General features: G+C 50.1%; 4 protein-coding genes across 15 annotated transcripts in view; 2 read left to right on the forward strand and 2 right to left on the reverse strand.

Annotated features, from left to right (window-relative positions):
• Window positions 1–11,205, forward strand: part of NSD1 (nuclear receptor binding SET domain protein 1) — a 150,672-nt gene extending 139,467 nt beyond the window's left edge. For all 10 annotated transcript variants that reach the window (XM_086677976.1, XM_086678297.1, XM_086678156.1 and 7 more), the window contains 3 exons: window positions 1,152–1,258; window positions 3,009–3,213; window positions 4,808–11,205. In XM_086677976.1, the coding sequence (XP_086534102.1) occupies window positions 1,152–1,258; window positions 3,009–3,213; window positions 4,808–6,438 (1,943 nt within the window). In that variant the 3' untranslated portion in view covers window positions 6,439–11,205. The remainder of the gene's footprint in view (window positions 1–1,151; window positions 1,259–3,008; window positions 3,214–4,807) is intronic.
• RAB24 (RAB24, member RAS oncogene family) lies at window positions 2,742–14,727 on the reverse strand. 3 transcript variants are annotated; one of them, XM_086679189.1, is made up of 9 exons: window positions 14,155–14,727; window positions 14,003–14,071; window positions 13,721–13,799; window positions 13,545–13,612; window positions 13,369–13,468; window positions 13,104–13,154; window positions 12,902–12,964; window positions 9,720–9,790; window positions 2,742–3,321 (listed from the first exon to the last, which is right to left on the reverse strand). In XM_086679189.1, the coding sequence occupies exons 1-8, from the start codon at window positions 14,269–14,271 to the stop codon at window positions 9,738–9,740; spliced, it is 600 nt and encodes a 199-aa protein (XP_086535315.1). In that variant the 5' UTR covers window positions 14,272–14,727; the 3' UTR covers window positions 2,742–3,321; window positions 9,720–9,737. The 3 variants fall into 3 exon arrangements, with proteins under 3 accessions (XP_086535315.1, XP_086535257.1, XP_025779982.1); XM_086679131.1 differs by lacking the exon at window positions 2,742–3,321 and having other exon boundaries at window positions 9,609–9,790; XM_025924197.2 differs by lacking the exons at window positions 2,742–3,321; window positions 9,720–9,790 and adding an exon at window positions 12,407–12,784 and having other exon boundaries at window positions 14,155–14,680.
• Window positions 14,728–14,777: 50 nt separating this feature from the next.
• Window positions 14,778–18,137, forward strand: PRELID1 (PRELI domain containing 1). The gene is made up of 5 exons (XM_025924436.2): window positions 14,778–15,012; window positions 15,577–15,802; window positions 17,041–17,154; window positions 17,268–17,346; window positions 17,578–18,137. The coding sequence occupies exons 1-5, from the start codon at window positions 14,921–14,923 to the stop codon at window positions 17,724–17,726; spliced, it is 660 nt and encodes a 219-aa protein (XP_025780221.1). The 5' UTR covers window positions 14,778–14,920; the 3' UTR covers window positions 17,727–18,137.
• A 249-nt stretch (window positions 18,138–18,386) lies between these two features.
• MXD3 (MAX dimerization protein 3) lies at window positions 18,387–22,703 on the reverse strand. Its single transcript, XM_025924438.2, has 6 exons — window positions 22,495–22,703; window positions 22,136–22,241; window positions 21,454–21,483; window positions 21,212–21,326; window positions 18,961–19,144; window positions 18,387–18,886 (listed from the first exon to the last, which is right to left on the reverse strand). The coding sequence occupies exons 1-6, from the start codon at window positions 22,562–22,564 to the stop codon at window positions 18,771–18,773; spliced, it is 621 nt and encodes a 206-aa protein (XP_025780223.1). The 5' UTR covers window positions 22,565–22,703; the 3' UTR covers window positions 18,387–18,770.
• Window positions 22,704–23,142: the final 439 nt, after the last annotated feature.

A 23,142-nucleotide genomic window follows, 5' to 3' on the forward strand; every position in this document is an offset into this window, starting at 1 on the left:
ATAAAATGCACTTTTGACAGAAAGGGGACAATTTGTATCTTAAATCTGTACATCTTTGTTTTTTGTTTTTTTTTTTAATTGTTTTAGCTCATGTATTTATTTTGAGAGAGAGAGAGTGCCTGTGAGCCAAGGAGAGGGAGGGAGGGAGGGAGGCGCAGACTCCTCACCATCTGCACAGAGCCTGATGTGGAGCATGAATTCACGAACCACGATGTCATGATCTGAGCCAAAATGAGTCAGACCCTCAACCGACTGCGCCAACTAAGGAGCCCCTGTACATCTCTTTTTAAAGTTTACAAATTACTGCTATGTGCATTATGCCAAATTTTGTAAACAAGCTTGTGAGATTATTGTTGTTTCTTCATTTAACAAATGTACTCAGGGCTCAGATCACCCAGCTAGATTGTGGTAACAGGGATTTAAAGCCAGACCTTAGGTCTGTGGTATAGAGTTCTCTGGCATTACTCTGTATTGAGATGTCTCTCTTACTTAAGTTCTGCCAGGTTTGGCACAGAACAACAGGTGTTTTCTTCATACTTGCATTCCTAGTGCCTAGCAAATCACTGTATACAATGAGTTGTTGTTTGTTAGGTTTTGGTAATGAATTAATATATTTAGAATCTGAATGGGTTAGAAAACAAACAACTTGGGATAATTAACATCTCTGTAGTAAAGGCTATTTTAAATACTAAGTTGCTGAGCCATTTATGTTTTTCTGTTATTAAGTGTATTTGCTGATTAATAATTTTACAGGATTAGAATTTATTAATATAGTGGTGTTAGAGTTAATAAATTCCTTCCTACCCTCCCAAAGTTTTGTTCTCTAATAAATCAGTATCCTTTATGATTAATACAGAAATAATGTAATTAGGGGTACCTGGGTGGCTCAGTCAGTTAAGCATCCCAGCTTCAGCTCAGGTCATGGTCTCGCAGTTTGTGCATTTCAGCCCTGCATCAGGCCATGTGCTGACAGCTTGGAGCCTGGAGCCTGCTTCAGATTCTGTGTCTCCCTCTCTCTCTGTCTCCACCCCGTGCTTGCTTGTGCGCTCGCTCGGTCTCTCAAAAATAAACAAATATTAAAAAAAATTTTTTTTAAAGAAATAAGGTAATCAAAGCCATAGATGTTAATATATTCATGGTCTTTTATGCAGGCACTGAACTTACCTTCAACTACAACCTAGAATGTCTTGGGAATGGAAAGACTGTTTGCAAATGTGGAGCCCCAAACTGCAGTGGCTTTTTGGGTGTAAGGCCAAAGGTACCTTCCAAACGTTTCCATCGGGAATAATGGTGTGGTCCTCCCTCCCTAACCAGTGGCACGGCTGACTCTTTAAGATGTCTCTTTGGAATTAAAACATTGGGGTCTGGCACTTAAATAAGCATTCTGATGATCAGTTTGGTTATACAAGAGCTGATCTTTGGGTATTGTTGATGTGTTTTAAGCAGTCTGACTTCTAATTGGTGATACCTTTCTAGCTAAAAAAGCTGTAAAATAGGAATCCGTAAAGTAGGTTACTTTCCATGTCTTTATTGGTCTCAGCTAATCTCACTTACATTTCCTAATAAGCTTCTTACATTCTTAGTGTCTGTGTCTCCCTCTCTCTCTGTTTTAAAGCTATCAAAAAATCCAATATTGAATTTAAGATTCTAAATGTAGTATAACACTGTAGATAAACATAGGACCCTTAATCTTTTCATCTTAACAAAGTATAAATATTGTTGTGTCTTACTTCCTGGGTTTTTATGTACATTTTAACTGATCTACAATTCTGTAAATGTAAAGAATTGCTTGCAAGTCTGTATCTTAAATACTATAAAAATTTTTTCCTTGCTGTTACATCGTCTTCTTAACTATCATCTTTAGTGACTGTTAAATTTTTTACATAATGGATGGACCATAATAGATGAACATGCGTCTAGATTTCTCTATCATAAGTTACAGTACATTGAAAATTGAAGTTTAATTTTGATGAAGAGTAAACTACACAATGACTCCAATTGGGTATTTCCTATTATGCTTTTTTGATTATAGAAGTCAACATTAAGAACTGAAAAATGCAAATTAGCATAGAAACCAATAACTAAAGGGGTTCAAAAACACATGAAGATGATGAACACCCACAAAATATTCTTTTATTAAATAACAAAATTATCTTTATTTTTTTTTCATTAGTCAGTTGGTTAAATGGTCTTGTTTCTTAAAGGTGTCCAGTTGATTTATTCCCTATATATCAAAATAATAACTATGTTTAACGCAAGTGTAAAGGTGTTACATTCACTAGGGATATCAGTTTCTGCATCCTTAACATCTGTGTAACATTTCACACATGAATCAGTGAGAAAGAATTTTGAGAGAAGTTTAGAAATGGGAGATCACTGTGAGATAGTAATAAGTTGAATTGATCCTGGATGTTTCTAATCTAACATAAATAATGCGATGAAAACCATGGGGTTTGGTAAGCAAGTGTGGGCTGCAGGGAACACAGAGGAGACGTGCTGGCTGCACCAGGGTCTGTCTTGGGGAGTAGTGGACATGGATCTAATTTGACATAGATGAAGGCACATAGCTTGTTGAGGGCAAGGATAATGAATTAGTTTTCTGTGTCTTCCTAGCATGTGACTCTTACTAAAGTGCTCAGTGAAGGGTTGTTGAATAAATTAAGAAATCTGTATGCATACACACACATACATACCCAAACATAAAAATAAAACTTACAAAAGGGGAACCTTTAATACCAGCCTTATATGTTAACAAAAAAGTTTATTTCTCTTATTTCATGCAGGTGGCAGGAGTAGTTCATAGAAAAGTTAGAATTAATGCAACTATTTATTGGGTACCTATGATGTGCCAGGTGCCTTTCCTGTATTTTCTCTTATCTTTACAACAGTCTATGAGGATTGTCTCTTCCCAGAGGAGAGACTGAGGCTCAGAGAGAATAGTTAACCTGGTCAAGATCATACAACTAATGTATCGACAGAATGCTGACTGCTCAATATCTGACCTCTAGAATCAACCCATTGCCACGGAAGAAAAGTCAAAGAAATTCAAGAAGAAGCAACAGGGGAAGCGCAGGACCCAGGGTGAAATCACAAAGGAAAGAGAGGATGAGTGTTTCAGCTGTGGGGATGCTGGCCAGCTCGTCTCTTGCAAGAAGCCAGGCTGCCCAAAAGTTTACCACGCTGACTGTCTCAATCTAACCAAGCGACCAGCAGGTTGGTGCTAAAATCCATTTAGGGTGCTCTTTGTTCTCTGCCGTAATTGTAACAGCCCCTTGGTCTTCCCAAGCATAGTGTTGAGGGGGTATGGTTCATGCTCTCATTCTGGAAATAAATGACAATAAAGGCTTGGAATCCTAGGTTACAGAGAAGCGAACAGAAGCTTACTCATTATATGTGAAGCACTTTATTTACAATTTATGTTATTTTATCCTCCCAGCAACCCATAAAGATGAGACCTTTTCACCTTCCCATGATGCAGATGAGGAAACTGAGAGTCCAGTTTGGTGAGATGAATTGTCACAATAGAGCATATAGATGGAGGAGCTGGATTGAAAGCCAGGTTTTCTGACCTCAAGGCCACTAAACCATGTTTCCTTTCTAAAGAAAGAGAGGTTAAGACAGCATAGAGTTTGGGGTTATTCCAGTCAGTGAGTTGTGGACTAGACACCCTTTTAGCCCCCCTCACCTACACCCCTCTGAAGGAGAGTCAACTGTATCAGCTAACGCGTGAGAGAGCTGCTTAGGCAGACAGTGTCTGGGAATTGGTAGCTGGAGAAGCCACTAACTTTTGAGCAGTTACTTGGAGTTAGAAGAGTTTTGAGGGACTTGGATATGTGGTCTGTTTTTGATGACAGAGGTATGAAAGCAGTACGGAGCCACTCCCAGTGACATTATATGTCACTAGTGGCCTGCTTCCAGGAATTGCAGAAAGAGAATTTTAGGGTGAGAGTGAGAGGAGTTTGTCTCTGAACTAGCTTTCCTTCAGTGTACAGTTGCTAGGGTAATGAAATCATATAAATGGAGGTAGTGTGAGGGCAAGGCCACAACATGACCTGTCAGCGCCAGGAAATAGAAATGGAGAATCGTTTCAAAATCAATAACTCAAGATTATAGCTGGCACAGGCCACAGTAGAACTGATCTTGCCTATGAGCCAGGAGTCAGGGCTAGCATAGTTTATTTGAAAACTATGAGCCGAGGCAGAAACACTGTCCATGACAGAGACTCTCAGGTGTCATGAAATGGGGGCAAATAGATGGTAAGTAAAGGTCTTTTCCACTGGTTCTGTGTGCACAGTATAGGTAAAGTTTGTGCTGGTTTCAAGGCTTAAAATTGAGCAAAGGAAAATCTGTTCCCATTTTTCACAGTTGTGTATCAGTTCCCTATTCCTAAATATAACCAAATAAGCAGAAGTTTAAATAATTGAGATTATCCCCTTAGAGTTGAATATTTTAAAGGCTATATAAGACAAATGGAGTTTGCAAACCTGTGAAAGTACTATCTTCACATTCTATCTAAAGGGACATTTGGGGTTTTTTCCCCCTTGATAGAAATAGTCATAGTAATAAGAAATTACCTCTGCTTGTATATTTAGTTGATACTTACTTGCTACTTGGTACTTGGCTTTTATTTTTATGTGTTGTACAGGAGAATCTGAGATTCTGGGGCAAGGGGAGGTATTGGATGAGTGACCTGATCTGCAAAAGGTGGCAGTTTGAAATCACTCCTTTGACCCAGGCTCAGAGCCATGGCCCATTTCATGTACCTTGCTTATTTTCCTAAGGGTTTGTTTCACATCTGTGTTTTCAGGGAAATGGGAGTGTCCTTGGCATCAGTGTGACATCTGTGGGAAGGAAGCAGCCTCCTTCTGTGAGATGTGTCCCAGTTCCTTTTGTAAGCAGCATCGGGAAGGGATGCTCTTCATCTCCAAGTTGGATGGGCGTTTGTCTTGTACTGAGCATGACCCCTGCGGGCCCAACCCTCTGGAACCTGGGGAGATCCGTGAGTATGTGCCTCCCCCAGTACCGCTGCCTCCAGGCCCAGGCACTCACCTGGCAGAGCATTCATCAGGAGTGGCTGCTCAGGGGCCCAAGATGTTGGATAAGCTGCCTGCTGACACCAACCAGACACTGTCACTGTCCAAAAAAGCTCTGGCAGGAACTTGTCAGAGGCCACCGCTGCCTGAAAGACCTCCTGACAGAACTGACTCCAGGCCCCAGCCTGTAGATAGGGTCAGGGACCTTGCTGGGTCGGGGACCAAACCCCAATCCTTGGTATCCAGCCAGAAGCCACTGGACAGGCCACCTGCAGTGGCAGGACCAAGACCCCAACTATCTGACAAACCCTCTCCAGTGACCGGCATAAGCTCCTCACCCTCAGTCAGGTCCCAACCACTGGAAAGACCTCTGGGGACAGCTGACCCAAGGCTGGATAAATCCATAGGTGCTGCCAGCCCAAGGCCCCAGTCACTGGAGAAAGCCCCAGTCCCTACTGGTCTAAGACTTCCACCTCCAGACAGACTGCTAGTCACCAGTGGTCCCAAACCCCAGACTTCAGACAGGCCCCCAGACAAATCCCATGCTTCTTTGTCCCAGAGACTCCCACCTCCTGACAAAGTACTATCAGCTGTGGTCCAGACCCTGGTAGCTAAAGAAAAAGCACTGAGGCCCGTGGACCAGAATACTCAGTCAAAAAATAGAGCTGCTTTGGTAATGGATCTCATGGACCTAACTCCTCACCAGAAAGAACGGGCTGCTTCACCTCATGAGGTCACATCACAGATTGATGAGAAGATGCCGGTGTTGGAATCAAGCTCATGGACTGCCAGCAAAGGTCTAGGGCAGATGCCGAGAGCTGTAGAGAGAGGCAGTGTGGCAGATCCTATCCTGCAGCCACCAGGGAAAGCAGCAGTCCCTTCGGAGCACCCCTGGCAAGCGGTTAAATCACTCACCCAGGCTAGACTTCTCTCTCAGGCTCCTGCCAAGGCTTTTTTATATGAGCCAACAACTCCGGCCTCAGGAAGAGCATCTGCGGGGGTGGAGCAGACACCAGGGCCTCCCAGTCAAGCACCGGGCCTGGTGAAGCAGGTGAAGCAGATGGCTGGAGGCCAGCAACTACCTGGACTTGCTGCCAAGAATGGGCAATCCTTCAGGCCTCTTGGGAAGGCCCCATCCTCCCTCTGTACTGAAGAGAAGAAATTGGCAACCGCAGAGCAGAGTCCCTGGGCCCTGGGAAAGGCCTCACCAGGGCCAGGGCTCTGGCCCATAGTGGCTGGACAGACAATATCACCGTCTTGCTGGTCCTCTGGGAGCACACAGACATTGGCACAGACTTGCTGGTCTCTTGGAAGAGGGCAAGACCCTAAACCAGAGCAAAATACACTTCCAGCTCTTAACCAGGCTCCTTCCAGTCACAAGTGTGCAGAGTCAGAACAGAAATAATACGAGTAAATGTCACATGACCAGACCAGCTGCCCCCAGGGTTCTTGGGGAAGGGAAATCATCTTTCTTTTCCCCTCTTAAAAAAACAGACCCCAACACTTTCCCACTGTTATTCTTTCCTTATATCCCAACACTCAGAACTCTTGTGACATTAGCCAGTGGGGGCATGTGGTTGTGTAAACCATGTATGGAAATCCAAGTGGGCCCCAACCAAGGAGACAGACAGACTTGGGTCTTTTTCCTCCAACCTTTACACATGGTAACTTGAAATAAAAAGTCCACTCTGGAGTCAAGCATGGGATTCAATTCCACTGGTTAGGTTGGAAGCTAGAGGGGCTCTCGAAGCTATTTCTCGAGTTCTACGGAGCCCCATTGAGGGCCCTGATGAACACTTGGGAGGAACTGACATCTATTCATATCAGTGGTGATTTCTTGAGCATTCACATGTGCTAGGCCAGGTGCTAGTCACTGACAGGAGATACAGAGATAAAGAAGACCTGATCCCTGTGAGCCTAACATGCCTGCCTGGGTTCCCAGGCTGTTTTCACGAACCTTTGACCAGGAAATAACAGGAAGTTCTGAGGGGCCCTGGGGCTCCACAGACTCATTTTGTAATGTCCTCTGTGGCCCCAGAAGTGGTTGTGTTGAGTAAGTGTCTCCTGGTTGAGTGTGCACATTTATGCACACACCCTTATGTGGAGGTCTCCTCTATAGGTGAGAGGGGGTTGCATCAAGGCCAAGTGGAGCTGTTGGCTGGGCAGAATCTAAAGATCTGTCCTTGGCAGAGTAGCTGGTTGTGGGGGCTGAGCTCTACAAGGACGTAGCTTTCCCAGAGTATAAGAAGGCAATTGGCAAGCTTACCTTTCTCTTCTACTGATTTTCCTCCTTTTACATCAACCCACCCCATGCCTGCCCCCCAAACACTCAGGTGCTTTCAGATTTCAGAGTCGGGCAGTGGACATAGGGAATCTTTGGCAAGCTCTGGGCTAGATCTACCGCCGGCTCAGGGAGAGTGCCAGATCCTGATAGAAAATTACTTCTCTTTTGATCCTTTGCCCTCCTACCTGAATGGAGGGAGTCCTCTCCTTCACTGGTAGATTCTACCACCCTATCCCTTAGAATTGCTGTGTTCTATATTGAGAGCACCTGCCTGCTGACTTAGTTCAAAGGCAAGCCAGAACCCTTCCCCTATGACTGGCAAGATATGGTGTTTAGAGCAATGTCCAGTCTGAGAGATGATTCCTCATAACTGCTGATTATCTGTTACTGCTGCCCTGAGCTGGGGCCCAAGGGCTGGGAAATCTGTTGGTGCTACCCTGCCCTACTATTCACCCAGCTCACCAACTGCCAACAGGAAGTGCTGTTTGGCCAGTTCCTTCCCATTCACTCACTCCTCCTTTGTCCCTAGACCAAACGTTTACCTCTCTGCTTTGCCAACTTAGCCAGCAGCTTTAGCCAACAGGCCATCTCCTGGCCCAAATGTCTCCTGGCCATTCTGTCTCAGTTATGGCTTTTACACCCTCAACAGGATTCTGTATTTTGTCCCAATTTCCTCCTCCTAAGTTCCTATTGAGGTTACCCATATCATTTCTAAGGAGGGAACAATAGTTACAGAAGCATTTGCGCTTTATATAAAGATTAAAAGAAGAATTTGCATCTATTTCCCAAAGTCTGTCTCGGGATGAGACACTTGAACTCAGGCAGAGGTACGAGGCTGGGCAGGGCTGTCCCAAGTTTAGGGGCATACCTCTGCATCTCACTTAGACCTCGGAATCTCCTCTGTAAATTCCACCTGCCTAGTTCTCCCCTTTTCATCCTCTCTTCCCACATCATGAGAGAGGAAATGCTCTTTATTCAAAAAGAAGAGAAAACAAAGCATCTTATTTTCTTTTAAAAAAAATTTTAAACCATGGAAAAGATATTTTTAAAGAAATCCACCCAGAACATTAAAGTTCACTATATTAAGTATTTATCATGTGTGAGAATAATAAGTATATAACTGCAGCTAGTAGGTCCCTTTCCCTAATCTCTTAGGCTGTATGAGTAGGGTTTGCTTGGTGCCAGTCCTGTGCCCTTTTCTCTCCTGTCATCAGTAGTTGTGATCAGAAAAAGATATTCGCACTGCACTGTCAGAATCTCCTTTCACTATGTTGTGTGTTAAATTACCGTAGCTCTTTGTTTCATGAAATAAACTGTGAATTTGGGGGGGGGCGGGGTATGTGCAGGCTATGTAAAAAAATTTTAAGTGGAGAAGTTTGATCCTTAAATAGCTTCTCTGAAGTAGGCTTTGGTAGGTAATTGACTTGACAGCCGCTCTAGGACAAGGAGTTAAGGGAAAGGTGGGCCATGATTGGCCACTTTGTGATTTTGTTTTGGTTCTTTCCATTCTCCACCATTTACTGGACACTTCCTTCCAGACTTGCCTGGGAAAACAACTTTTTAGTTGTGCTTGGTTTGGGGTGGGGGATGGTGGCAGTTCTTTATCTAAATGGATGGACAGCCAGGCTTTTGTGAGGGTTACTGAAAGACTCTTAGGTGGAATGGAAACTAGAAATTGAGCTATCAGGCCCACTGATAGCAGCATCTGATACCAGATTGTTAACATCATGAAAGCAGTCACCATACAATTAGAAGCAGAGTTAGAAGGACTGGACTGTTGGGAAATTGAGACCCTTGCATGAAGGACAGTGGTGAGGGAGTGACCTTGCCAGCCCTTGGGGACTCTCCTGGAGTCTTGTACTGAGACCTTTTTTCCAGAGGGCATGAATTGGCAGTTAAAAGGAAAGCTTTTCTCTTAGAAACTCCTGATTTTTGTGCAGGATGGTATTTTGGTATTTGGCCAAGGGCCTGGAAATCAGGATCTCAAGAGCGTCTGCCTCTAAGCCAGTCCTCAGGAAATGTTTCAGAGGGGGAAGCCATGGCTGGCTTCCATAGGTAGCTAAAGAACCAATATGTCTCCTAGCCCTGTTAAGTCAGAAAAACTGTTGAAATTTGAATTCAAAGCCTCATTTGCTTCTCCTGGAGCAAACCCATTGTAATAGCAAAATAGCTGTCATTGCTACAGAAGCATCCCAGGTTTTTAAATGTCTGCTTCCCCCTGAAGTTACTGAGTTTGAGGTGATTTAAATCACTGTGTTGATCCTCTAATGAAAAACTACCAAATCTGCATCTTTAGCATTGATGGAAATAATTATTTTATCTTCACATTCTCTACCCCACACTACAGTCAGGGCACGAAGTGCATCAGCGATCCTTTTCCAGGCTCAGCAGCATCTACTTACTGGAGCTGGACTCCCAGGTCACATCATGAGAACAGAATGGCAGGAAGGAAGTCTGGTCCTGGCAGCTTCCCCTGTGGAGAGGAATCAGGAAAGCACTAAATGTGGATGGATTTTGCCCTCAGCTCTTAGAAAGTGGGTTTTCTCCTAAGGCTTTTTGGGGGATATTGTCATCCTCTTGGGGTTTGTCAACCAGGAGGTCAGAGTGACCCAGTGTCCTAACCTGAGATCATGACAAGAAAGGAGCTGCCACAGCCCCTTTTCCTGCTGAATAATGCTTGGGCTGCTTCATGTGCTAGACATTCCAGATCACTTAGAGCTAGGTAGCTGCTGCATGAGACTTTCGTTGGCTACAGCCAGTGAGCTCTCAGCTGAGCTTCCTAGGGCCAGTGCAGCAGGGCCAGAGGTTGCTGTAATACAATTGAAATAAGAATAGATAATTGCTTTGAACACACACAAAAAAATGTAATGATGGTGCTAATTTTCTGGTATAAATAAGCACTGCCAAGGGGTGAGGGACTGGTGACTTGAGAAACCCGGGTTCCTGTTTGGGAGGAAGAAATTTCATGTGGAATGGTTTCTTTGAGGCTCTATTAGAGAAGGCAGAGCCTCAGTGAATCCTGCACCCAACCCTGGAGTGGTTCAGCGCAGTCCTAAATGGAAGAGATGCTGTATCCAGACGAGGGTGGTCATTGAGTTTCTCAGGGCTGGTGTCACCTTGTCACCTGGTGTAGCCTCCGTCCACACTGCCTAGGACAGGTTGGTAGAGAGCTCCTACTGTGGGGTTCTCCTTCGGTTACCTTCTGCCCCTCTCTACCTCTTCCACTCTCATGGGAGCACCTCTATTGCTTATGAAGACTAAGGGTAATATTTCTTAAGGAGGTGGAAAGAGTTTATTTTAATTAGAAATCCACCGCCTGAGAAGAAATGTTTCCTACCAGCATAAGCAAAATCATGTTAAACTCTTACATGGTCCCTTCTCTGGAGCTGCTTTCCCATGGCTTTCAAAACTTCAGGCTATTGAGGGGCTTCAGGTGTAACACGCTGGAAGTCCAGTAAAGCTTTGTGGACAGGAGATGAGCCCAGGGAGTAGGAGCAGAAGTGAATGGTCCTGGTGCTTTAAACTTCCAGGGGAGGGGCAGAGAACAGGCGGTCTCCAGGTCCAAGGTGGGTGCTGCCTGTGTGTGCATGTAGAGGAGTGTGTTGAAGATGGATGAGTGCAGCACACAGGAGCTCATGGAAGAGCAGCTAAGTCTTGGCAAAGAAACAAGCTGACAATAGAGATCTCTATATTTTTAAGAAAGGGGTGTGGGGGGGTGTCGGCTGAGGTCCATCACTGGTCTTTTGCCCCCTCCCCCCATAGATGGTCAGCTGTAAGTGAAACTCTTAGTGAAAAAGAGGGGAGCCCTGTAGGAGTCCCCATAAACATGTACTGTAATTCTTTGTATATAGAAAAATTACTGTAAAGTAAAGTTTAACTTTACTCTTATGGCCCTTGCCCTGTGTTTTGTTTGTTGTCCGTGGGGAGATGTAGCTTTAACAGGAGGGAGGATGTGTTTGGGGGAGAGCAGAACCAGCCCCTGAGATAGTTCCCAGGTCCGGGACTTGGTGGAGGTGAGCCTCTCCTCTAAGCATCTCCCAGGAGTTGTGTGGGTTTTCTCCCTGCAGCCACCATCTGCCAGAATGTTTTTCACTTCCTTTGGGAATGGCTGGTGTCTGTTTTAGCCCCTATACAGGAAGCTTCCATTACCCATAAAGGAAGGGTATTTTGAGGAATTGGTTTTAAAAAGGGAAGTGGAACCATAGTACTTTCTGAGTGTGAGTCTGGCCATTCTAGCCAGGTTTTTAGTTCTTCAGAGATAGGTGCTAGGCACTGTAGAAGACCTGGCCCAGGCCTCCCATACTAGGAAGAACTGCCATATGCTTTTTAGTTGAAGAGGAAGCATCAGCCCTGTGTACAGTAATGCCTGATACTTCTAAGGCCCAAAAATATACTTTGAGGGAATCTTGGGAGTCTGTCTCTCCTTCTGACCTAGTCCTGAACTTCCTACCCCTTCAGCACAAAGCCCTGGGGCGGGGGGTGGGGGGGTAGCGTGAGAAGACAAGCATTCAGTCCTAGAGTTACTTTTTGCTCTGGATCTTCAGCATCCTGAACTGGGTGATGGTCACCTCATTTTACAGGTGAGAAACTCAGGCTGAGTTCTGGTCCCTTTTCTGTTGATAGCTGAACTGGATCCCAGTCTGGATCTAAAAGACCTTTCTGTCTTGCAGAATGTAGGATTCTTCTTCCATTAAACCACATTGTAAGATTGCTGAGAAGCTTAGGATCTGAGCCACAGACATGACTCATGGACCTAGACATGACAGTAGTGGTAGAACCAGCCAGTCTGAGGTAGGAGTGCTTGACCCTTTGATATCTGGACACCATTTAAACCTTGCTCTTCTCGACACCAAGATGGAATCGTGAGCTTTGCATTGCCCCAGCCACAACCTCTCACCTATCTTTGTCTCCCCTAAAGAACAGGAAAAAGCCCTTTTGTTTCTCTATTATCTCAGCTGCATCCCTGGGGTGAAGTTACTTGGTTTCCAAAAGAGTAAGAGCTGGTAGGAGCCTTAATATAGGAAGTTAGGACAGCCAGGTGGTCCCAGAAAGAACTAGGTGTCTTGGCACAGCAGGGAGAGGGGCTGAGTGTGATTCACAGTGCATTGATTTTATTTACAAATCAGAAGCCACTTAAATAATCTGAAGACACAAGTGCTGTCCAGGGCAGGAGCCTGGGTCCAAATAAGCCTTTACCCTCCTCGTGCCCATCAGTCAGACCAATGCTGCCTCCATTCCATGGGCCAGCACAGGCAGGTGCCACCCCTGCTGCCATGGGGACTGGGGGTAGCTCAGAGAGTTGACCACTCAACCCCAGATGAGAGCTAGGTCTAGCTCTTCTGGGGGAATCCCTTTAATATCCCCTTCAGCCCCCCAGGCCAGGTGAGCTGAGCGGTGGTGACTCAGTGATGACAACAGCTGTAGAAGTAGGGGTTTGCCTTCTGGCCCAGGTCCACGCCCTTGTCCTCTGTCAAAGAGAGGTGGCAACTTAGCACCGTTCTGTTTGGGGATCAGGTAACTTGTGAAGGGGGCAAGATGCAGCGGGCCTAGAGGAAGTCTCCAGAGAGGCTGGGGAAGCACACACCTGTCATCACCTGGAAGGCAGCCACACTGACGTAATCCTCTGCCACTTTCTGGAAGAGCTCGTCTGGCAGGAAAAAGGACAAGTCAGTGAGGGCTCAAAGCCAGTAACCCTGGAATCACCCAATGACCCAGCCCTCTAGGCTCTTCTCTGCCGCCTCTGGTGCCCCTGCCTGTTCTGCTGTGAGGCCCAGAACAGCACTCACCCACACTCTGGCCTGTCTTGCTGGATGTTTCAAAGAGCTGAGCTTTGATATCTGTAAGGAGAAATGACTAAAGCCTCCTACCTGAGAATCAGGTGGACAAAAAGGGGAAGGCTAGCAATTCAGGGAATCTTAATGGACCCCACACATTCAGGGAGGCCAGAAGACTTTCCCAAGGGATCTTGCCATGGCAGCTAAGGCAGTCCCTATTTTATGATCCACCCAAGCAGCCACTTCCCCCACCCCCAGAGAGCTGAGGAATAGCTACTGTCTGCATAGTCCTGGACGTCGTGGAAGTCCACACGTCGACGCCGCCTGTCCTCCTCCAGCAGATCACTCTTGGTGCCGCACAGGTAGATCTGACAGCCCTGGAGCAGAAGGCAAGGTCAGGGTCACTCCCATGGACCACCAGCCTCTGGTCCTCTGGTGAGGTCTGGCACTTACCTCCTCTAGGTTGCGCAGTTCCTTCACCCAGAACTTTGCCCGCTCAAAGCTGCTGCTGTCCGTCAGGTCTTGATGTGGGACGCACAGGAAACACACCAAGGGTCAGAGGCTGTTCTCTAAGGCCGGCCTGACACCCAACCCTTCTTGTTTGAGGAACAGGCCAGAGCCTCTCTTACCGTAGCAGACGATGGCAGCCTTGGCACCCCGGTAGTAGATTCGGCTCATCGCCTCGTAGCGCTCAGAGCCTGCTGTGTCCTGAAGGGCAGGGGGCGGCTCAGCCCTGGCCTGAGTTACTGAGCTACTCCCCAAGACTGCAAACTACTATCACGTCCTTCAGACCCCTATTTTTAAACTGGGGTTTAGAGAACGGCCTCTAAGAGACAAGTCAGTCAGTAATAGGAGAACCTAAGCCTCCTCAGAATTGGGTGATCTCAGGACTACTCGCCCAGGGGACTTACCCAAATACCTAAAGTCACCGTCCGGTCTCCAACGGACATCACCTTGGCCACGAAGGCGGCCCCGATGGTCTGCAATCAGGGGGAAGCGATCAGGGCCGCGGGTGCTGGTCAGCTCCCTCCCACTCGTGCCCGGCCCCGCGGAGCGCACTCACGTTCTGATAGGGCCCCACCAGGAAGCGGTCGTGCACGTATCGTTCCACCAGGCTCGTCTTGCCCACGTACTCCTTGCCCAGCATCACCACCTTGACGTCCACGCGCTGCCCGCTCATGCTCCCGGGGCCGCCTCACCCGCGTCAGGGTCCTGAGCGGGGGCGGAGGCAAACCCGGATCTCCGCTCAGGCAGGCAGCGCCCAAACCTCGGTCCCCGACCCCAGGCACCAACCTACGACTGGAGACACTGCGTCGGCTCGGCCTCCGGCAGTGCCCCCGTCTGCCCCGTTCTCTGGCCCCAGGCGCGGATCCTCCTTCGAAGTCCCCCCAGGACTCGGGGCGGCCTGAGAGCGCGCGCGGCAGCGCCCTTAACGGCGCCGCACGCCGCACGCCACCGCCCAGCTCGTTTGCTGGGCTTAGGCGTCGTTCCCGCACGGATTCCCCACGGAACCTGGGGCCCTTTCAACCTGGGTCAGACCCGCAGCTCCGCGACTCCCGCGGGGGAGGGGGAGGGGTGAGGAGGGAGGGGCGGGGCCGCGGGATCACGTGTGCGGGCGCCGGAAGTGGTGGTACTGCGCGGATGCGCCGGAAGTTGCGCGCGGCCGGACAACTCCTCATGGCGGCGGCGGCTTCCTGGGCGCGGTGCGGTGGTGACTGAGCTGCGAGCCTGGAGGGCGTGCGCCGAGCCGCGTCCCGGCCTCCGCGTGCCCACCCCGGGCTTTGCACCCCTGATGCTGCTTGGATGCTGAGCCCGCCCCGGCCGGGACGATGGTGAAGTATTTCCTGGGCCAGAGCGTGCTCCGGAGTTCCTGGGACCAAGTGTTCGCTGCCTTCTGGCAGCGGTACCCGAATCCCTATAGGTACGTGGCCCTGGAAAGAGCAGTCCTCCCCTCTCGCTGTTTGGAGATCGAAGTGTGGGGCCGGGAAGGACTCGACATCGAGTCGGAGGTAGGGGATCGGCGGAACCGTGGCCATCTGTAGGTTAAGAAAACCCTATCCGGGAAGCGGCCAGGCCTGCAGGGTAGTGGAAAGAGGCTGGGCCTGGGCGGTGGTTTACTTGAGGCTGTAGTCCAAGGTTCTCTCATTTCGGGGTGGTGAGACAGGAAGAGGCGGGGGAACTTGAGTTGGGAGGGATCTTGAGGTTGGAAATCCGGGCGTTGGCCAACTCCAGTGCCTGTGGCATTCTCCACGGGTGTAATAAATCATGAGGTCCAGCTGGACCGGTCAGCGAGGGGGCGGGAGTTGGAATTTGCCTGCGGATAGGCTCAACGAACTCTAGATCAGGTCCGAGGCACGCCACTTATAACTGCACGTGATCGTGCCAAGTTTGGGGAAGGCATGGCCATTCTGGGCCAGGAGGCTCCAAATGGGAAACCCAACAGGCGGCATGCTCCCTAGAGTCACCTTTACTCTGATACTTGCAGCAAACATGTCTTGACGGAAGATATAGTGCACCGGGAGGTGACCCCTGACCAGAAGCTCCTGTCCCGGCGTCTCCTGACCAAGACTAACAGGATGCCCCGCTGGGCCGAGCGACTGTTTCCTGCCAATGTTGCTCACTCGGTGTACATCCTGGAGGATTCTATTGTGGACCCGCAGAACCAGACCATGACCACCTTCACCTGGAACATCAACCATGCCCGGCTGATGGTGAGACTACCCTCCCCTTGTTCCCCCAGAAGTAGAAAACTCCAGGTACCTGTGGCTAGGGAGCCATGAAGGAAATTCTATGGTCTGGGGCAGATCTGGGTTACTAGGGAGTGATAGCTCTAGAGTGTAACTCAGATGATCTTTTCAGCTGGTTAGTATCTCTGGACCAGTCTTTTAACTCATTGATACTGAGGGTACCTGTTCTACAGAGTTGTTCCAAGTACTAAATACAGAGTACCCTCACTGTGCCTGGCACATGTATAGTTTGGGCTCACAGGAGTGATGCTGAAGAAGGGAGGTGGTAATTTTCGAACAGGAGTCCATCAAGCCATAAGGAATTCCTTTGTGCCTCAGAGGGGAGAGGTTCTGGGCCTCTTGCCCCATAATTAGAGGAGTTCTGTCTTATGATGTTTATTAAGACATTTATCTGTCTTATGTAATGGAATTTTGTCTGAGATTTTGGTGGAAGAGGTTCATACACGTTTTGATTTTTTTGCACATAAAAAAGCTTGAAAACTTTAAAGAAAGCTAGTGCAGTATTTTCTCGCTTGTGAATATTCTAAAAGCTTTCAGAGAACTCTTCATTCTCTTTCTCAGCTAATCTTCACAGTGACCCTGGAAAGGTGGGTATTACTCTCTATTATGCAAAGAGGGAAGTGAGGTTCAGAGAGGGGAAGTGTCCTGCAAGGTCACAGAGTGAGCAGGCACCTTGATATTCTCCCCCAGAGTTTTCTGAAGGCTTCACAGCAGACTATCCTGAGGGCATAACCTGTTTTTATAAATTACAAAGATAGTGATCCAGCTGTCAAGACATGTCTTTTAAGTGTTTCTTTTGGAAATACTGGTCCACTTCTCTGATAATGAGCTGTGACGACTGCCAGATTTCCATTTTGGAAATGGGAGCTCAAGAGCTGTAGTGGTGGAAGGCAGGCTAAAAGCACTGCATGGAAACCTAGCAAACAAAATCCAGGACCAGGATAGAGCTGGAAGGCACCCTACTGATCTCGAGTCTGTATGCCTCTTAGTTTGAAGAGTTAGAGGAGAGGTGTTAGCAAAATGGCCTTTTTTATGTTCTTGCTCTTCCTAAAATGCAGATTTGGCATACAGTAAGTGAAAGAAGTAGGTTTTCATTTTATTGCCTTACCTTGTGAAAGAGAGGCAGGGGATCACATTGATGTGCAAGTTTGGTAAAGTGAAAGACACCCCCACAGTTGTGGTTGGCCTGATTCCCCGCACAGGTGGTGGAGGAACGATGTGTTTACTGTGTGAACTCTGATAACAGCGGCTGGACCGAAATCCGCCGGGAAGCCTGGGTCTCCTCTAGTTTATTTGGTGTCTCCAGAGCTGTCCAGGTGAGCAGCTTTGTGGGGGTGCTGGGTCTTTGGGGGCCCAGGCATTTGGCACAAAGACTTGGCTAGGGATCAGTGGGAAGCTCCAAATCTTTACCCCTTTCTTCTTTTGCCAGGAATTTGGCCTTGCCCGGTTCAAAAGCAATGTGACCAAGACTATGAAGGGCTTTGAATACATCTTGGCCAAGCTGCAAGGTGAGGGCTCTGGGCACAAAGAGAAGCTGGAGTCAAGTCCTAGCTGCCCTGATTTGTGTGGAGTCTGTGGCTATCACCACCCCACTCTAAGCCTGGGACTCCTGATCTCTACCCTGGGGCAAATACCACCTTTCCAATGGGGCCTGGCCCAAAGAGGGTGAATGTCATGGAGGGGTGATGAAATAGGTCTTCTTGGCATTCTCTGAAGCCAGCCCCTGCCCTTTGCTGCAGGTGAGGCCCCTTCCAAAACCCTTGTTGAGACAGCCAAGGAAGCCAAGGAGAAGGCAAAGGAGACGGCACTGGCAGCTACAGAGAAGGCCAAGGACCTTGCCAGCAAGGCGGCCACCAAGCAGCAACAGCAGCAGCAGCAGTTTGTGTAGCTAGCCCAGGCCCTGGTGCGGTAGGACACCTGACCACCTGGCTCAAATCCCTCCACCCTTTTCCCCCTTGTACTTTATTATTAGAAGTCAACTTCCAGCCCTTTCTACTGTCTGGGTGGTGGGTTGGGGGTGGGTGTCCCGTTTGCCATTTACAGTGCACCAGGCATGTTACCATGTCTGAGCTGGGCCTGCTTACTCCCGCATCGGGCAGCTGAGGACAGGCACAGAGAGGCGCGGTGAAGTGCCCAGGGTCACAGGCATTGTGCAGATGCAGTGGTAATAAATGCTAGACTGTAAGCTCCATGAGGGCAGGGACCTTTATTGCACTCTCTGATGTGTCCCAAGTACCTGGAAGAATACCTAGCACATAACAGGCACTCAATAAATACTTGTTGAATTCAGTCAGCCCTAGCTCTGGAGTCAGAAAGCTTTAGGTTGAATCTTGACTCCGTGCTTTCCTGGCTTTGGACCTCAGGCAAGTCATCTCAGCCTCGTCCGCCCATGAATTGGGGACAGACAGCCCCCAACTGTGAAAATTAAAGGGACACTGCTGGTATGGTCAACAGTGTCAGCAATGGCTACTGATCTCATTTCCTCTTTTCCAGTTTGTCTGCGGCTGGGAGTTCCCCATTTTCATCGGGCAAGACCATGTACAGGAAGTTAGTAAAGAGGTTTTTAATGAAAATACTGTACAGTATCTGGGACAAAGGCCAGAGAGCCTTGTCTAGGAAGGAATGTGAGGGCCCAAGAGGCTTCCTGCCCCCTTGGGGACAGCAGAGCCAAGTGCTACAAAAAAAAAGGCCTGGAAGAGTGGCCCAGGCCTAAGCTGCCTGCCCTGTGGGGCTCGGGAAACCCAGGCACCCCTCCCCCAGGAGGCACAGCCGGCGGCAAGGTTGGGGGCAGGCACCTATTCCCACACAAGGGTCCTTTTAGTCCATTGCAACAGGAGGTGACTCCGAGCAGCCCCTGAGGCTTTGGGGAGGACTCCTGCCGGCAGAGCGGAGAGTAGTCTGAGGGTAGAGGCCCACTTTGGGGCGGTGAAGGTCATAGCCAGGTGGTTCTGCTGTGTGAGTAGCTGTGCTCCTGGCCTGCGCCGAAGACCCGCAGCAGCTCAGCCTCGCCCCCGAACACCAGGCTCTCCACGTCCACCTCTGCCTCCTCTACACAGGGAAGGGTCCAGTCAGCAGACCCGGCCCACTCAGTCTACACAACCCCTCAGCTTCGGGGCACTCACCTTGGTCTGAGTCCGAACGCTCCGACGAGAGGCCTGAAGAGTCCAGGCTGTCTGCCCGTGGCCGCTCCCTCTCACCTGGCCCCGCCAGCCCCCGGAGCTGCTCCAGCTGCTGCTGCAGGCTCTGCTGCTTACTGCGCAGCTTCTCCTTGAGCCGCCGCGCCTGCTGCTCCTGCTCCTCAAGCTTCTGCAGGTCCCAAGGGAGCAAGGGGCTGTGGGGTCAGCTGCCTGGGGGCCTGGGGCTCATCCCACCACACCTCAACAGTGACTGTCCGCTCCAGACCAGGGGCGTCTAAATTTGGGCCCCAGAGAGCTCCCGCATCTTCCGGGAAGCCAGCCCCCCTGCCCTCTGGGCCCGTGTAAATGGCCTGTGAACGCTCTCGTGTTGAGGAGTTGGGGAGGGCGGGCACCACGATCTCAGGCCTTCAGAGCCTGGTCCAGCGATGTGAAAGGAGTCTTGTAGTGGCGAGCAGCAGGTTTTGGGGAGGACTGCCGCACACCTGCAAGCGGGCACCACGGCTCAAGGTGGCCACCTCCAGGTAATAGCCAGTTATAGCCACATGCAAATGGACTTGGTGCTGCCAGACATCCTAATTTCTTTAAGAGAAGCTGGAAAGTCAGACTTTTTCATGTCAAATGTCCTTTTAAGTGCTGCCAACTAATTTAAATTTTTAGAAAACTGTAGACCGAACCGAGGCTGTGACTCCTAGTCAAGACTCTCCCAGGAACCCTGTGCCTTCAGCATTAATCCTCCTCAAGCTCTGCCAGCCTGGGTTCCGGGGACTTGGAGGGCCAAGGGTCCTCCCACCAGAGCCTTTGGTGGGCAGAAGTCTGCATTAGTCAACAAGAAGGGGAGTACTGGATGAGGGGACACTTGTACTGGGTGCAGAAGGATAAGTAAGAGCTGCCTAGGCAAAATGGGGCAGGAAGAAGCATCATAGCAGAGGGAAACTGAGAAGAGCATAGAGACTTAAGCTTTTCTGGTGGGGCACAGGGATAGGGGAGACCAAAAGCTGACCAGTAGCAAGGCCTGAGTTGTGAAGGGCCTGCAGTTTTGCAGGAACTGGGACTGTCCTGTCAAGAGCCACAGAAGGTTTCCAGCAGTAGACCTAAGGAGATCTATGTGCTACAAAGAACATTCTAGGGCAAGATGGAAGACGGCCTGGAGAAGGCAAAACGGGTAGGGCCAGGACAGGGGATATAGGACTTCAAGGAAGGAGCAATCCCTAGTTCCTGCCCATGGGCCAGCCAGCACCCAAGGGGCACACATTATCTCTCCAAGAACCACGTCAGGCAAGCTCCGTGTGAGAAATGGGCCTGCTACCTGACCAGGGTGTCCTTCAACAGAGTCCAGGGATGCAGGCACTATGGGGTGGTGCTGACGTTCCCTACACCGTGATTTACTTGCTGCATAAGCACCTGGATCTCTCTACCACAACCCCTGGTGCCTACAACAGGTCCTGGTAGAACAGGTGCTCAATAAACACTTGAAGGAAACTGCAAATCAGGGAACTTGGGCCTGGGTTATGATTCTGCCTCTCATTAGCTGTGCTGCTTGGTCCTTAGCCTCCTGTGCCCCCATTTCTTCCTAGGCCAAAAGGGCCAAAAGGACAAGAAAAGGCCTCTTGTTTCCAAGGCCACTTTTAGTCCATTCCCTAAGCTCCCATTGGGGGTGGGAGTAGGGGTGCTGCCTGGGGCATACCCCACTCCTGTCCACCAGGGGGTGCTGAGCTTAGCCCAGGCAGCGGAAGGGCCCTGGGAGGATAGGTGACTGACTTCCTCTGACCTTCCCCTCTCCTGGCCTCTGGAACTACTCTCCAAAATGGTATCAGAGTAGAGGGCTCAGAACCGGAGGCCTTGAAGGATGGGGGAGAGAGAGTGAAAACCAGTCCTCTGCAGTTCTAGGGACCCTGACACATGACACATCAAAATATTGTCAACAGACATGTCCCTCCTTACAGAGGAGGGTAAAGTCCAGAGAGGCTAAGTGACTTGCCAGTTAGGATTGAAGTGATATAATAGCTGTAATAGCCGTGAACATTTACTGAGCAAACTCAAGCCTCATAACAATCCTTACTTTCTGCTTTTCTTCCTACTTCACAAATATGGAAGCTAAAAGCATAGAGAACTGTCCCATGTCACACTATTGACCTATGACCTCAGGCCTCTCTTCCCAGTTCCACTCAGCCCCTCCCTACTATACTTCTCAGGAGTTCTGGCAGGTTGGCCCCAGGGTGCAGGGGTAGCTCCATACCTGGATATGCATCCTGGCCCAGCGCAGAAGGCTCAATGTGGTGTACCGGGCACAGTCAGCCCCGAGGGGCATCTGCTGTTTTAGCTCTTCCAGGCACCTCTTCAACTGGGCCCTCCTGCAGGGGAAGGGGTCTGGAGGGCAGTGCCAGCCCAGCCTTGCTGGCTACAGGGGCAGTAGGGGAGGGGAGGCCAGAGGGAGGTGGTTCCTGGGGCCTGGTGATGTCAGGCAAAGCTAGGACTCACCTGCGCTTCTCCAGCTCGTTGTGCACAGACCTGTCAATGCCAGGGAGGATGGGGTGAGGGGGTGTCAGCTACTACCACACCCTCAGTCCCAGGGGCTTAAAATCCACTATAGTTGTCTGCTCCAAACTAGCCCAATGTGGGGATCTTGTGCCGGCCTTGGGCAATGGAATCCCCAAGAGAGAAAGAGACAAATGGGGCCAAAAGCTGGGAGGCCTGCCCAGGTGGTTGTGGGGTCTGAAAGAGGCCACCTACCAGCAGTCAGGAAGGGCTTCCTGGGCAGAGATGACAGTTGAGCTGGGCCAGAAACAAGCTATCCAAAGTGGGTAGTGGAAGGAGAGGCATTAAAATTGGAGGGAATAGCATGTGCAAAGGGCTGACACGAGAGAAGAGGAGGAAGCCTGTGGGAGAAATCGAGTGGAGTGAGATGTGGAGTGTGCTAGTGTTGAGTGGAAGAAGGACCCTGAAGTATCCTATTTATAGCTCCTGACACAACAGGGGTGCTCAAGAAATAGTCCCTGAAGGAATAGAGGGGAGTGAGGAGATGGCAGGAGAGGTCTGAACTGCCTCCAGAGTGAGGATCTGGCCCAGAAGATGCAAGCAACAAGGAGGAAGTGGGCAAAGGTGAGGCCCGATGAAGGGACCCATCCCCCCTCCTCTCTCCACCGTCCCCAGCACTCCTCACCGCCCACTGTCCAGCGTGCCAGAAGCTTGGGGGGATCTCTTCCTCCTCTTGTTGACTGGGCCCGGACTGCGGTGCGGGCACAGGGACGCGTAGCCATGCTCAGCTTCTGCCAGAGACAGCCCCCGCCCGCTTCAGGCTGGGGCTGGTCCCTGCAGGCGCCCCTGGCAAGGCACGGTCAGGGAAGGGTTTTTGGCGCCAGGGCCATTTTCCCAACCCCACCACCCCGCCAAACTGAGAAAGGGTGCCTCAGGGTTACTGCCTAAGGCCATGCATGCATCCTTCCAGTTGGGAGCCAAGTCTAGTCCAGGCCTGTGTCAGCGAGGTTGCTGCCTGGAGTCTGACCAATGTTTCTTCCTCACCTCTCTCGCGGCGCTCTAGGAACTCGGCCGCCTGCAGCAGGACCTGGATATTGCTGGCCACAGGTTCCATGTCGGAGACAGCTGGTGGCGGGCGGGCCTAAGGTGCTGGCCCAAAGAGCGGCTGCACCACTTTTGTTACAATGTAACTGACACGGTGCAACAAACACAGGGGCCCCGGCCCCGCCTCCGAGACACCCCGCCCCCGGACGGCCCAGTTCTTGGCCCCGCCCCTCTGGAAAGGGACCAGGGAACTGCAGCCCACCTCCACGAGCCAGCCCGGCCCCTCAGACTCCCAGGGCTGCCACGGGCGCTTCCTCCAGGCCCAGTTTTTGAGTGAGTCCCCAGGCTGAATGGGGCCGCATCTTGCCCATTTCGTTCAGCGACCCCACGCCGACTACTTGGAGTATCAGGGCCTCAGTTTCCAGCCCGGAGTTGATAGCGAAGACTCTGCCCCTAGAATGGTAATCCGGGCACCCGTGGTCTCTGGGAGGCCCCAGCTCGACTGCTGCACGTGGGCGCCACGGAGGCGGGGCCAGCGGGCACCTTTGCCCATTGCCTACTGCGGCTTGCTGTCGTCACCTTCAGGGCGGGGCCGGGAAGCTTGTGAGGCACTATTGGCTGCGTTCGGCCCCACCCTCCCCCTCCGCT

This window comes from Puma concolor, chromosome A1 (assembly GCF_028749965.1).
Source record: "Puma concolor isolate L17-30 chromosome A1, mPumCon1.1.hap2, whole genome shotgun sequence".
NCBI classification, from domain to species: Eukaryota; Metazoa; Chordata; class Mammalia; order Carnivora; family Felidae; genus Puma; species Puma concolor.